The 15,516-nt window shown below is 37.3% G+C and overlaps 1 protein-coding gene across 1 annotated transcript; it reads right to left on the bottom strand.

Moving 5' to 3' along the window:
• Positions 1–116: 116 nt before the first annotated feature.
• Positions 117–11,821, bottom strand: LOC120627298 (probable protein S-acyltransferase 23). Its single transcript, XM_039895248.1, has 9 exons — positions 11,704–11,821; positions 9,313–9,509; positions 7,424–7,598; positions 6,864–6,963; positions 6,152–6,417; positions 5,035–5,277; positions 4,183–4,418; positions 2,592–2,847; positions 117–500 (listed from the first exon to the last, which is right to left on the bottom strand). Exons 2-9 carry the CDS (start codon positions 9,444–9,446, stop codon positions 309–311), a joined length of 1,602 nt encoding a protein of 533 aa, XP_039751182.1. The 5' UTR covers positions 9,447–9,509; positions 11,704–11,821; the 3' UTR covers positions 117–308.
• Between the last annotated feature and the right edge of the window lie 3,695 nt (positions 11,822–15,516).

Genomic DNA, 15,516 nt, shown 5'->3' on the forward strand with positions numbered 1-15,516 from the left:
ATTATAAACCTACATTCAAATAACTACATACGAATACATAAACAAAATATTTATATTTTTATAAATATATATATATATATATATATTTTATTTGTTTTCTATATAAAAATAATAAACTAATATATATTAGCAATAATAATAACATATTATATATATAAGCTGTAGTATATCTTTGCTATCTAAAATTTAATGTGTAGTGGTTAGTCATTGTTACGCGACTTTGTAACGCAGTGCACGTTCAACACTCCTTTTGGATGGCATTGGAGCCGACCAAACGACGTCGCGTCCTTTGGTCATACTGGCTCGCATCATATATTTTCCTCGTAAAATATATCTTGCTCGTCACATTTGTCAGGAAGGCAGACGAAGAATTCGAACAGATTCATAATAGGGCCTCTTGAGAAAGGGTTCTGGTATCTGCCCCTCTTGTCGCGCAGGTACGGGTACCGTTTGTAGTTGAACATTTCGTTTGTGGTCAAATTCATGCAGGCGTGCAGGATCTGTAACAATTAAAATAACAATAGCAGACAGAACACGGCAGAAGATTGAAATGGATATAGAGTAGGTATCAGGAGTGTTAGGATAAATGTGAGGTTTATTATTTTACCAAACTTTAAAACTATTTAATATTTTAATGTAAAATATTATATAACATAATATTCATGGTAACTTAAACAGAAAACAATATGTGTAATGTATTCTATCTCATAACTCATTCTCTTCTAAGTTTATGTTTGTTTCTTTATCTACATATTCTTCAGTTTCCATGGTAACTAAAATAGGAATCAAAATTTGTAATTTTCGAACTCATTCTCTCCCATACGTGTTTCTTTCTCTATCGTGACGCATTTACGTTAGATCGAGTTTCAAAACACAACGATTCTTACGAAGTTTTACTTCAAAAATCCTTTTGAAAAGAACTGACTTTGGCTTGTGTTGGTATGCTCATTGCTCTTTAGTTTCAAATGAGGTTTCAAACCTTCAATGTGCGTCTTTAAGGTCAAACCTGCGCAATACCTACCGCACAGCTTAGGTCAGGGTCCCGATTCTCTATTAAGTCCTTCGCACATAAGACGACGCAACTATTCGGTATTTCACTCGCCAACTCCAGTATCTTTGCGACGAGCTATTACAACATATTTTTCTCGTACTGAATTTCGCCAGTACAACATGTATTGCACTAGTCGCCGAGTTTTAGGATGCTTACGTTGGCTTGTGTATCAAGGCCCTTACGTTCTAATCGTAACCGTAAAAATCGCAATAATCGAAACAATCAAGTTTAAGATATTACAATATTACATAGGTAATTTCCTTTTCTCTATACAATAAAGATTTACGATCGATATCGTACTGAAAGGTACGATATCGATACCTTTCATATCTTTTAACAATATGTTTCGTAAAAATGAACAGCCCTCAACGAGATATTTACCTACATATAAAGGCTTTAATTTTTTTTGCTGTGAAAAATGACAGAAATTGGGCTAAATTCTGCCATTTACTTTCTATATAGCGGCACGTAATGCATTATCTTAGTTATATACCTACAAATAATTATTAACTGAGACAATATCTTCTTAGTATCAGGTTTCGCAAATATAAGCTGCCAAAGATGTACCTACTTAAAGATACCTACCCTTAACAAAATTTGGAGTCAAATAGAATCGGAGCCAGGGTTGAAAAGAACGATTTATGCAAATTTTCTATATTAAATCTATCCGTAATCTAAAGATTGATTACTTAGCAACGTTGTTATTATCAAGAAATATCCATACAAATTTTAACAAATAACAACGTTGCTAAGCAACTTATCAACAGGATATAGATAGATTGAATTTAGAAAATGGACAATTGAAATTTACACTTCCAATTGAAAAGTGGGATTAATGAGACTGCATATTCTATTGCAAATTGGAATCATGTTAGCTGCTCCGAAAGCACAATGTCGCTGTCATTCTAAGAACAACCTCCTGGAGAAAGCTTTTTTGTCTGGTGGGAGGCTTTGGCCGTGGCTACCGACAAAGATTTCTGCCAAGCGATTTACCGTTCTGATTCGATGTCGCGTAGAAACTAATAAGGGTTTAAGATAACTGCTAAAGCCCCTAACAGGTTAGCCCGCGCTACCTTCTGAGACTGCATCATCTTAGCACCAGGTGAGATTGTCGACAAGGGCTAACTAGTAGCAGAATAAAAAAAAATCTCTCAAATACACACAGCAGAAGTAAAACTTCAGAAAAGTAGCCTACGAGAGTGTGTTAGATAGGTATAGAGTATCAGAATTGAGTATAAGGATAAAATATATAAGGTTTATTATATTTTAGCAAGTTTTAAAAATATTTAATATTTCAATGAAAAAATATTATATTACATAGTGTCCAGTTTCCAGGGTAACTAAAACAAAACGTGTAAAATGTGTGTTTCATGCTATCGCCGGCTTAATCCTATCATTTTTCATACATGCGTTTGTCGGGTCGCATTTTGGTTTTATCGAGTTTCAAAACATAACGATTTTAAAGAAGTTTCACTAAAAAGAAGAAAGCGAATAGAACATAAAATAAGAAGGTCTGATATTTTCTATGAGTATAACTTACTGAAGTGCACGTCAAAATCCATCCGAGCCCGCAAAATATAATGGCCTCCAACAACCCCAGCACGTAGAGAACACCGAAACCCTCCAGCAGCAGGCAGTAGCAGGCGAAGTAGATTGAGACAGTGCAGTTGATGGCGACGCTCATGACGAATAAAAAGAACCACATGCGGTTGCGCACACCGATGCAGTTGTAGATGAAGGGGCAGTGGTGATCGAAGTAGGCCACGCAACGTTTGCAGATGCGACAGTGTTTGGCCCTGTTGAATTAACAATTAGAAGAAAAGAAACATTTGATTGCGCGCGTAATAAAGAAGCCTAGAAGTGTGAGGTTTTCTACCTACGCTTTTTTTTCTTTTGGCTTTACACAGGTAATGTCGAGGTAGTATTAAAAAATAGGAAAACTTAAAATATAAAACATCAGGAGAAATTGACTGACGAAAAGGGCGGGAAACACCCCCCCCCGAAATACCTTACCAAATCTACCGCAAACCTATGTGGTGCTGGCTATACTGCACATACCGCAGTACCAGCGCCATTCCCACAGCAGCCACAAACTTCAAAAGTTCTTCAAAACATTATAATGAAAATTTTAAACTTTTTAATACATATTTTAAAATAACACACCCATACAAACGACTAACCACTATGAGAACGACACCAGCATTACAACATGCACAATACAAACAACACCAATCCTCGCCTAAACGTGTTAAATAAAATGAAAGAAAAATCTGAAAAACCCGCCTTTTTTACTACCTACTGATTCCATCGCGCCAGCTACGATTAATATATCTTGTACCGATAGAGTGCCATCTAGTGACAGTATGGTTTCTTAGTATTGTAACTAGATTGCGCTTCTTCAATACCATTTAAATTGTAGTTAACTTTCACGCAATCGAATAAGTAAATGTAGGTAGAAAATCTCACACTTGGCACTCATAGATAAAAAAAAGTACAAGGCAATAAGCAGTTAGGTTTTCTCAAAGGAATTATCGCAACACTTTCTACTAGCTGTGTTTATTTTACTAGCTGCTTAGAGATACCTCATCCGCGATAGTTTTGGTTTTTGAAAAAACCGCAGAAACCGTTAATTTCGCCGAAATAAAAGGTCTTTTACGTCTATTTCCGGGATACAAGCTGTCTATGATAAAATTAGTCATTCTCGATTTTGCAGTTAGATCGAGAGTCAATCCTGCGTTAAATATCCCTAGGTGGTTTTGCTGGATAAAATCCTATGTCCTCTAGGATGCAAATTTCGTCATAATCGGTGCAATGCTTCTGCCGAACATAAGTGACAAACAAAAAGTCATGATGTACATTGGATGCCTTAACAACACCTAAGATCACTGCCGAAGCAAAATAATATGTGTTACTGTATGCAATTGAAATGCCAATAGCAACTGCATTGGCATTTCAATTGGCAAATGAAATTGAAATCATTCAATTTTCAATGCACCTGCAAATGGTAGGTGCATTGCAATGGGCAATGCACCTACCGTGTTTATGGTAGGTGCATTGCCCATTGGACCTGAAAGTAAGCTTAGTACTGTACGACGCTCTCCAGCCTGCTAATATATAGGTGTTACTGTTACCTGAGTGGCCTCAAGCACCTACAAGTGTGGCATAAACGAGACAGTATAATATTCCTCTTCTTCCACTTATCGTAGTAGGGTATCTGCCGTATAGCTCTGTAGTAAGTCTCGGAGTTCTGAGGAATGTAGCCAGGGTCACGACGGTTGGCGATTACCCAGCTGATCCACATTATAGCGTTCCAGTACAGGAAGCAGTAGTGAGAGAGACGTAAGGTGTTCCAAGTCAGCGGAATACACTGCAACCAAAAAAGTATAGTGTGTGAGGAACCAGATTAATATCCTTGGTGCAACCCATACTTGTGTTACATGAGACACAGGTTTTTTACAACTTACTACAGGATTCAATCAAAATGCAATTTATTGTTAAAATATTCAGTAATATTCATGTAAAATAAATTTCTTTTTCATTTCCATTTAATTTACAAGTTGGTTGATTCGGTTTTCCTGTGTACACGAAAATCTCTAGCGCAGTTGTGGGCGCTACGCTAATAAGTCTAGCTAAGGGAGGTCCCGGGTACGATTCCCGACCTCGGCAATTTGGATAACTTCTGAATTTCCTCTAGTCTGGTGGAAGGCTACGGCCGTTGGTATAGTTACCACACTACCGACAAAGATGTGCCGCCTCGCGATATAAAGTTCCGGTACAATGCCGTGTAGAAACCATAGGAGTATGGTTTTAATAGAACTGCCATATCTCTAACATGCTAGCCCGTTACCATCAGTCAAGGGCTAACTTGTAGTGAAATAAATAAAACACTAACAATAATCTCGCTTCAGAAATGGTTCTTCGAGCCAGATACGTTTTTTTAATATATTTAATCGTTTATAATTGAATTGAAAAAAGTTTTTTACCCGTATGATATACATGGGGTAACCCCACAAAAGTACGGACACCAGGAAAAATAGTAAAGGCCCTTTAGAGTCCCCAGCTCCGCCAAAAAGCAGTGCCCAAAATTCAGATAGTGGTGGCATCCAATGGGACTTCCGTTTCATCTCCTTTTGCAACAATTTCACTACTTCTGCGTGGCGATGACTTTGCGCGAGCATAAGTGGAGTCTTGCCATTCTTATCTCGAGGTTCCAATTCGGCTTTAACCTAAAAATAGTAAACATTTATAAGTTTTTGCATTTTTTCTGTACAGTACATGCGCATCAAGATAGAATTATGTCTACTGCAGTAGCGTGCACTACGTACATGCACAAAACCACTGCCTGCCCCAAAACTTATGTATAACTCGTATAGGAGGAGAATTTTTGCGGTTTTATGCAATTTTCATGCTTTGTGCATACCCAGTTAAGAAACCCAGTGCACGCCACTGGTTTACTATTTTCTCGTCTCATCTCATCGAGAAAAGACGTGTAAATGACATTATTCTCCTTTCGTATGTTAGTTACTTACGGACTTTCTATAAGTATCGAATCATATCTACCTACGAATGATGTTTTTACGTCATGTATCTAAAGTATTTTATGTCTACTGAAGCGTTGCTCAAACGTAGACACTTTGTTACCGAAATTAATCGCAGTAACCGGCAACATGAGTAAAATCATTACGTATAAACATATAGCAATGTAGAAGTGCGATACACTGATCGTTGATTAAAAAGGGTTCGGGCGAAGCAACTAGAAAATGGGATATGCTCAGTTGAACTGTCCATACAAATTGTATATTTACGAAATAAGTACCGGTGGTGAAATAAATTGCAAGTGTCTAAAAGCTTGACTTGTATAAAAGCAACTAGCAATCATGATTTCCTATCGTAGTGTCCCGTGTCGGAAGTACCTATTTACGTTAACGGAACGCCTATTCATACTTTTTAAGTATCATTTAAAACTGGATCTAATGCGGCAAGATATATCAAATCACGAGTCGCATAGGAACTGGCTGCTTAGTACCTTTAGTGTTCCTACCCTTAGAAACTAAGACCAAGGACTTGGGAAGGCCACCTTCACCGTTCCTTCAAACCTACCTTTTCACAGAGCAATCGAACGCATGTCAAATTGCCCGACAGGCAGGCGAGATGCAAAGGCGTTGATCCAAAATTATCTGTGCAGTGTAATGGCACGCCGGAGTAAATAAGCAAGCGTACTAAATCCGCATGCCCCTTGTACGCTGCCCAATGTAAAGCAGTGTCGCCGTTGATGTCAGATAACCTGGTTGCTGCTCCCATGCCGAGAAGATATGCGGCAGTTGCGGTTTTTCCATACATACACGCAGTCATGAGTGGAGTTAACCCTAAGAAACATGGAACATCACAAAAAGAATCGAAAAAGTACTAGATAGGTAGGTACTTCATAGACATTATTATCAAAAGCTAATAACAGCGCAATGTTTCACTCAAGGCCTCCCAAGCTTGGCACAAGGATTGGTGATCGCAGTAGAAAAGCAGTATTTGCACGCTGCTGGTCGTTCTTTGTTATATATCCTTAGTCTACGATACCTGCGGGATGTGGAGGAGTGGAGACACATTTTATAGGTCGAAACAAATAACGAATAAGAAAACGGTCAGTTGAAATTTTAAAACGAAAGCAAGAAATGATTCTCGTAAACCGACCGCAACTTGAGAACATATATTTTTAAAAGAACTTAGTTATTTTAGAGGAATCAAACACGGAGCTTTATAGGTGGCGAATGGGAAATATCTACGTTTGTTTTTTTTTAATCTTATCAACTTTACGTACCTTTAAAATCTGCAGCGTTTACAGCTACTCCTGATTGCAGTAATACTTGTACAACAGATGCATGACCTTTTCGAGATGCCCAGTGGATTGGACGAGGTCCCTAGAACATTTAATTAACGTCATCATTATCATCATAATTGATCAACCCACTACCGGTCCATTACAGGGCACGGGCCTTTTCTCTTAACGAGATGGGTTTACACCGTAGTCCACCACGCTGGCCGTGCGGATTGGTAGACTTCACAAGCCTTCGACAACTCAGTCTCGGGCATGCAGGTTTCTTCACGATGTTTTCCCTCACCGTTACTCATCCCACCCAATATGGTTTCGAGGCCTTAATCACTAGGCTATCACTACTTTACTAAACGAAGGTATAATAGGGTAAAACTAAGGCACTAGTGTAGGTGAATAGCCATTTTAAAACTCCGTATTTATTATATAAGATATACTATCATTGATCGTTTGTAATTAGTATAATTCGTTAACTAGGCAGGCAGATGGCATACCATCAGAGGTATTTTTGCTTGACGCAACCTATACCTGCTGGTGATTTGAATTACCTGTGTTCCCAAACAGGAGAGGTCTACTGGTGCGTTCCTTTCCACAAGATACCGCATTACAGCCACGCTGCCATCCAGTGCTGCCCAGTGCGCTGGAGTGTAGCCGTGCTGGTCTCGCGCACTCAGCACTTCCACCCCAAGTTTTTCCACCAGCCTTTCGATATCTGATACTTCCCTGTGAAATAAAACTCATTATTTTGTTATATAACTCTACCACATATTAAACACGATTTTTCCATTCTGGACAAAATTAATATTTATGACGGCCACGCGTCGGAGAGCTAAAAATATTTTCCTTGCAAAGTAAGTAAGTATAAGATTGATTGCCACGATGTCTGCTTTGCCTGTTTTGTCTCGTTACACATCAAAGATAATCACAAGGTAAGATTGCCGACCAAAACTAACTTTTAGTGGAATAAAACATAAATATAAAAACGGTTTCCGAAACAGACAAACATTTTGTGATTTTCCATAAATACCGAGCGGTACTCGGTTAATCTACTACTTCAATCTTCTATCTATATACAACGTGAATATGAAAACCGACATAATACTTCACACTTTATTGTACATTATGTGCTATTTCTGAGACTTATCTGTAAAGCCGAAAACCTAATAGTTTTTGAGTAAACTACTTAGCCATAGTTTTAACTGAAAGAAATCAGCTACAGGACTAAAATCACATGCAAAGTTAAAGTCATGTGTCACTTTATTAGGTACGCGTCGCGTAGCGGAGGTACTATGCACGTGTCGGTATTTTTACTTCAAAAGGGTTGACATAAGTAAACACTTAGAACGTTTTGAAAAATAATTTTTATTTGTATGGAACAGTAAATATTCTTCTTTTGATTTAATATTTTTACAGGGTGATTCCTTATGAAATATACTTATTATTCTTTAAATATTATTTCGTAATACTGTAACATTTTGTATATATAAAGAGTTTGAAGAAATAATAAAAGAACTTACGTACAAATAGTTGTCTATACCAACAAGATATAAATGGTGATAACAATTCTAATAAAGTCTCTCATAGGGGAAATGGCTGTATCTCTGTACGAACAATCCCGAACTATATCTCTTCTTCCTATCCTTATTATCCTAGGTAAACAAACAAAACGGAATATTTTTCGGGTTGTTAGATCAATCGAACTCGTAGTAAGTATAAAAGGACGGAATTATGGATAATTATAGCTATGATAAGATATACACACTTTTAAAATACTACGAGGTGGCTCTCTGATCTATGTACTAGTATAACGAATGAGATATACTTTATAGATACAAGATATATTTATGTTCTTGGAAGGTTAGTGGTAACACCTAACAACTGTAGCCTGCACATAGATTCCTGTGAAAACCGAATAGCAAAAGCTATACCTAGCTCATTTATATCCATTCGAGTTTTATTCTCATGACTACGAAATGTGTCATACAATGATCTCACCCATTTGTAGTTTTGCATATCCAATCCATTTAATTTATTATGTAGTTAGGTACCTTGTTTAAGTACTAAAGTATCAAACCCAAATATATAATTTATCCCTGAATTACCTGACTTGCTAGTCAGTCAGCTATTCAATATATCGGTTGAAATAAAATTGCATCAGAAACAGTGTTTTCTGGTTCCGATCACAACGTTTAATGTTTGGTTAATTAACGCCTTACCAATGCATACCTAAACCAAGTTTAAAGAATAAAGGAACCTTTTATCACATCAAAGAATTTCTTTATTTGACAGGGTTAGGTACCCACTCGGAAGCAGTCGGATCCATTTTAATGTCACACAAAACAGAATACAAAATTGTGAAACGGTAATCACATATAAATTTACGAACATAATATATCTTCCAAGTGTAGGAAAAGCATTTAATAAAAGCTATAGGTACCCTGATCGGACAGCTTCGAATATCAGTTGATGGAAATCGGAATAGTGGGTCATGTTGGTGGTGATTCGCGGCTGGGTTGTGGGGGCGTCCGGCGACATCGGGGAGCAGGGTGGCAGCGACTCCTCAGCTGCCATGGTACATGGGGGCGGCTGCGGCAGCGCCCACACGCCGCGTGCCGCCCCCGGACTCGGATATACCTGGATTTAATAAAAACATAAGCTTTAAAAAAACATAAAAATCATAGATTTGGTTAGTAAAGAATCACAAGTAATACAGCAGTACTTAATCCTTAAACAAACGTTGTACCGTTGTGACGGCATATCAGAATACAGTTGTCACCCTGATCGTCCCGCGGATCTCGTACGAGGCGACTAAGGGAATGAAACGGAGAACGGGCAGAAGCGTGTTATTTTCTGTGCTACTTCTACCGTCTAGTGCGATCACGATCCGATTAAGGCGATTTCTAGGTTTGGTGAAACAGGCAATAATGTCTCACAACGCAACATGCTGCTTAGCGCAGTGGTGAGCGTGGTCAGTGCACAGGGTTTCTTACCAGGCTATGCATACAGCTAAATTGTATGAAATGGCAAAAATCCTATATCTCTTATACGAGTTATATATAAATTTTCGGGGTAGGCAGTGCTTTTATGCATGCATGAAGTGCACGCCACTGAGCGTAGTGATGTTACAAGCGGGCGTTCCCGGTTTCGATTCTCAGCGGGAGCCATTTTAATATTCATGATTTCTGTTTTTTTCTCTGGCCTGTGAAATCATAAAGAGTGGCATAAGTAGGTCAATAGGAGGGTTTGCCAACAATCATCACGCCGGGCAGACGGAGTGATGATCGCAGAAGATGGTAGTAGTAGAACAGAGAACGCTGCTACCCGTTCTTCGTTATTTTCCCTTAATCGCCTTGTACGACACCCGCGGGAAGTGGACAGCTGGTTACAACTGTATTCTGATCTGCAGTCACCACAGGAAACTATCTATATCATATAACCATACTTAATTTAAAGTTAAATTAAAAACAAGTAAGAAGTTTATAAGTAAGATATGTATAAACTTAAGTAATAAAGAAATAATACGGACGATCTTACTTAGTACTTCGAGATTATAGGAAGAGTATATATATAGGCCTGCATAAAAGATATAATAATAGCCTTAGTCAAACTCAAAGTCAAATATTTCTTTATTCAAATAGGCACATAGATGGCACTTTTGATGCGTTGATTATATACAAAATGTGTAACTGCTATGCAGTGAGTAGTGATGGCGATAACTACAATCGTAAACTTAAAACTTAAGCTACGGATTCCAAACGCGCCCTGGTCTAAGATGAAGCCCACAACAAACTTAGCCGGGTGTTCTTTTTGTTATCACCATCTCACATTGTCATTAGAAAATATTTAAGAAACAACCTGGTTAGAGAAATTGTTCACACCCAAGCTTTTTATCGTTTACGAAATCCTTTATACTATAATAGGACTTTTCTATAAGTTTTCGCTTAATACAAACTTTGAACTTTTTTAATGAAATCCCCAATATATCACCCAGTAATTTATTGTAAAATTGTATAATATTTCCATTAAATGAATTGCTTATTTTGTGTAGTCTAGTGTACTGCATTGCAAGTTTATTTTTGCTTCTAACGTTCAAATTATTTCAGTTACATTTTCTTTTAAATTTTGATATATTTTTGTGAACATACATTAAATTTTCAAATATGTATTAGCTATAGACTGTCTTATTAAGTTACTCTAAATAGATAGGTATGGCCTAATAACCTACCAACTGATTTCCTCGCAGTAATCCGCATTTCAGTGATATTATTTTTAGAGAGACGTCAAGGCTCGTTATTTTTTTAATGGTGAATAGCCAACAACTTAAAAAGTAGCAAAAGTTATGTAATATGTAATTTAAAAATGATTTTTGTAGAGGTTATTTTTAGAAGAATTAAGTATTGTGTTAAGCGTTGAGTTAGGAAACAATGCTTGCCCCGGGGTAGAGCGAAAAATGCAAAAATTATGATCAACGGTAGGACAAACATGCACTTCTTGCATTTAAAAGAAGTGTTGATGTTTGAAATAATAGTTAATCTTTCGAAAAGTTCGCACTCCTTTTCCTTGCTATTATGTTAATACGGCCAAATCTCCATGTGAGTTTTAAAAAACACAAACCTTTTTCGAGCAATTCACAACGAACGACCCAAAGAAAACAGCCAAACGGCATTCATTCCTAGTGACATTGATTAGAACCTTTAAATCAATAGGTATCTTCTAATCTAACGATATCAATCTTAGGCTGCATCATCACTTACCATCAGATGTGATCGACTGCATGTTATCTGTTTTAATTTAAAAAAAGGGTTTATTTTGGTTGGAGCTGAGTTACCTTGCTATTCACGGCGAGGCCGACGCCTCCCGCCACTGCAGAACCCTCACTCTCCGCCACCGCCACTTCACACACACGCAAGATCTCTCTCAAACAAACACCCACTGCACTATTTGAACTTCAATTCAATTCAATTTGGAGTACGTGCACAACTGCAAAGTCGCTGCTGCGATCCCAAAACTATATTGATTGTACAACATAACAGCTGAGCATGCGCGTGAATGACTTTGCGAGGTTATTTGCTTTGTTGGGGTAGGCACCAGAAATCGTAAATTTTCAAGCCAACGTTCTACCGTACCAGCCGAAGTTTTCCCGAAATGAATATACAAAAAAGTTCAGATGAAAGATTAAATTGACTAGTTACTGCTATTCGCGGATTATAGCAAATAAAACATACCTAATATTCGTTATAGGTAGGTCTATCATGGATCTTTACAAAGTAGGTAAAACCCCGGTTCTATTAAATATTAAGTTTTCAATGTTCTTCCCTATGGATAAGGATAAGGATAAGGCAAAAGATCTAAATATAATCTGCCAATTGAAGATTTTGAATTAGATTCGTTATTAGACAGGTAAACTCATGCGTTAAAGTACCTAGGTACGTAATACCATCCGATCGAAGCTGCGATAGTCAACAATGGAAAAATCGTTGAACCCCAAAAGCCACCTAGCTAAATACGAATGACTGCTGACAAAATAGGTACCTATGTGATTTTATCAGACTAATTTAACGCGAAACATTGCAATATTCTAATAAGACAGTCAGATAGACTAGGTACACCTACTAGATACGAGTAAAACCGCAGGCTAGGACTAGTCCATATGGCTGCTATCAAAGTTCGTTGAACTGATTGCAATAATATTACAACAAAAACTAGACGTAAAGTGAATCGATTCAGCGGTGCAAAAAATATAAGTAATTTGCTGCGAGTAAGTAACTAGGTTCATATCTAACAAAGAAGACTTAATTGTATCGAAATTATTCAATACTTACATAAAATTGATTATAATCAATTGTAGATTTCTGCTGATCTGCGAGTTAGAGTTTATTATATATAACCTACCTACCTAAAGCCGTAATGCGGAATTAGGATAGGCGAACTTAGGGTATCTATGGGGCAGTTTTTTAATCGCCCCTTGATTTTATTCTCAAACCTACGGAGAACTGTGGTACTGTTAAAGTCACTATTAATGGACATATTATCCTCCAGTTCGCCTAGAAAGTAGTTTGTTTAGGTTTTAATCAAAATGCATTTTCTATATAGTGGTGTGGCCCATAGTGGTGTGCATAGAGGTTTCGACAATGGTAGGCATACAGTGAAAAACCCTCCTAAAATTTGTAGTGATAGTCAATTCTTTGCCGCATGTATGAATGACTGTGACGACGAATTGGTTACCAAAAATAAGTACTATATAGCTATATATTTCGCAAACGGATACCTGAATAGAAAAAATGGTTTTGATACAAGAGCAATATTTCAATAGACCTATGAAACCAACTACACTCTTTTAATGTAGCCTAAGATTTAATTTTACTTATTTGTCGGCGTGACTAACATCTATATCCATGCCAATTAACAGCTTTCTAGTCTAGTACCTACTAAGTGTCTGAATTTAGCCACGAACGGACAGACATTGCGAAACTATATGGGTTACATGTTGACAACGGAACCCAAAAAAACACAAAATAATAGATATACATCATCGGGCACGGGTCTCCAAAAATGAAGATTTAGGCCGTAGTCTATCACGCTGCGCGTTGGCTAAATGCAGATTGGTGACTTCGCCTTTGAGAAGTTTAATCACGATGTTTTCTTTCGCCGTTGAAGCGAGTGATATTGCACTGGTTAGCGCAGCGTTGGTCGATCCCCAACGAAGTGGACGGACGACATTAAGCGCATCAAAAGTGGCCGCTGGATCCAAGCGGGACATAACCGTGGAATTTGGAACTCCCTACAAAAGGCCTATGTCCAGCAGTGGACGTCTATCGGTAGATATGGTGATGATGATACACAGCTCCGAAAAGTTAGAGGTGCGTGCCGGGGATCGCACTCTGTCCACTCGAAAGGGAAGCCGAAGCCTTATCCGCTGAGCTGCCACCGCTCAATGTACTATACAATATATTTAGGCAAAAAATATACCTAAATGTAATGCTTATCCTCCTATACAAGTGCAATGCCCAATTATTATCTAAGTGGGTTAATCTAATAAATTTAATGCTCATACTTAGTTGATACGATGTGAGTAGGACACGAATGAGTTATGAGATGAACTTAGGCTGAGATCTTTAGAGCGTACTTTGTCTTTGCTCAGCCAAAGTAGCTAATAAAAGGAGACAGATTTATGTCGAACACATATCGTTGTCTCGTTTTAACTGTTTCTTAAGGTTGAGATAAGGCTAGTGTTATGCCTAAGACTAGTACCCTAGATAGACGTTTGCGAGCATCGAAACACTGTAAGTCGAAGTAAAATGGCACTTATAAACCTTGCGTTTGAGATCAAATTTGTCAAAACTACTAAAGGTTCTCTTGGCAGTGCTGCCGGGATTAAAAAGTTTTAGCTCTCTGGGCAAAGCGGGCAGGATTAGTAATTCTAAAGCGAGTAAGATAAGGTCCACATTACTTTGACGTAGTTCGGAAATCTCTCTGGGCAGGATTAGCAACTCTAAAGCGAATTAAATAAGGTCCACTTTACTTTCATGTAAAACGATTCGATACTCTTAACCGACTCGCATGATAGCGAACGTTAAAAGCATAAACTAAGGGTACTGGTACTAGCTTGATAATCTACCACACCAAAAATATCCTTTGTCATTTTTGAATCATCAAAGGATGGTAATGCAACTACTAACCTTTTTCAATGCTGATTTATAGATGATAATTGGCGAGGTCGTACGAGAATTTGATAAGCCAATAACTACATTCGTGAGACTATAGTACTCTGCCGGCAAATAATGAAAGTATTCTTATAACTGAAAATACAGCTAAATCTGATGTTTATATTTTTAGGGTTTCGTACGTTAAGGGGTCGGGACGGGCCGGGCCAACGGGACCCGATTCCGAAGCCTCCGTTGTCCATCCGTTTGTCGCGAGCTGAATGTTATGAACCCTAAATAGGACATGAAATTTTCAGAGTGAGCATTTCGACTAACGCTCTAGCAACAAATAATTGGAAACTCTTTAGTTTCATAAAATAAACTTATATTTTGCTCGATCTTAATACGCTTTATATAGCACCTTGGTACGGAACCCCTCTTATGAAAGCCCAACTCGCACGTAGGCGTTTTTTAAAATTATAACATCTAATTTATTTTAGTTAGTAAAATCAATATCTAAATGTGTTTATATTATTTGAACATTTAAATCTATTTGTTCTAATAATATGAGACTAGATTGCAGTAGGTAGTAATTTCAAAAAGGCAACGATTCGCAATCGACCGATTTGTAAGATTTCTTTTACTGGCAGGGGTTTTAAATTGTTTTCAAACCTAGTTGAGAGTTGATAAAAAAAATCGTTTAGAGTTGATAAAAAAAACGTAGCATCGTTTGCTATGTAGTTATAAAACAGTAATCAAAAATAAATATAATAATGAATAAATTTTATCAAATTTTTATTTAAAAGTTGCAAAATAAAAACTCAAAAATAAAAATTCCTTTAAATAAACCAACATACCCAAGTAAAAATTAATTTTGTTTTTCATCTCAATCTATTTCAAGTATGGTGATATATTGATTTGTGTAGAAGTTGGTTTTTTGAAATGAATTTTTATGTTAAACTTATTATCACATTTCTTTCATGCAATCTGCATTACAT

This window comes from Pararge aegeria, chromosome 11, assembly GCF_905163445.1.
Source record: "Pararge aegeria chromosome 11, ilParAegt1.1, whole genome shotgun sequence".
In the NCBI taxonomy this organism is placed as follows: domain Eukaryota; kingdom Metazoa; phylum Arthropoda; class Insecta; order Lepidoptera; family Nymphalidae; genus Pararge; species Pararge aegeria.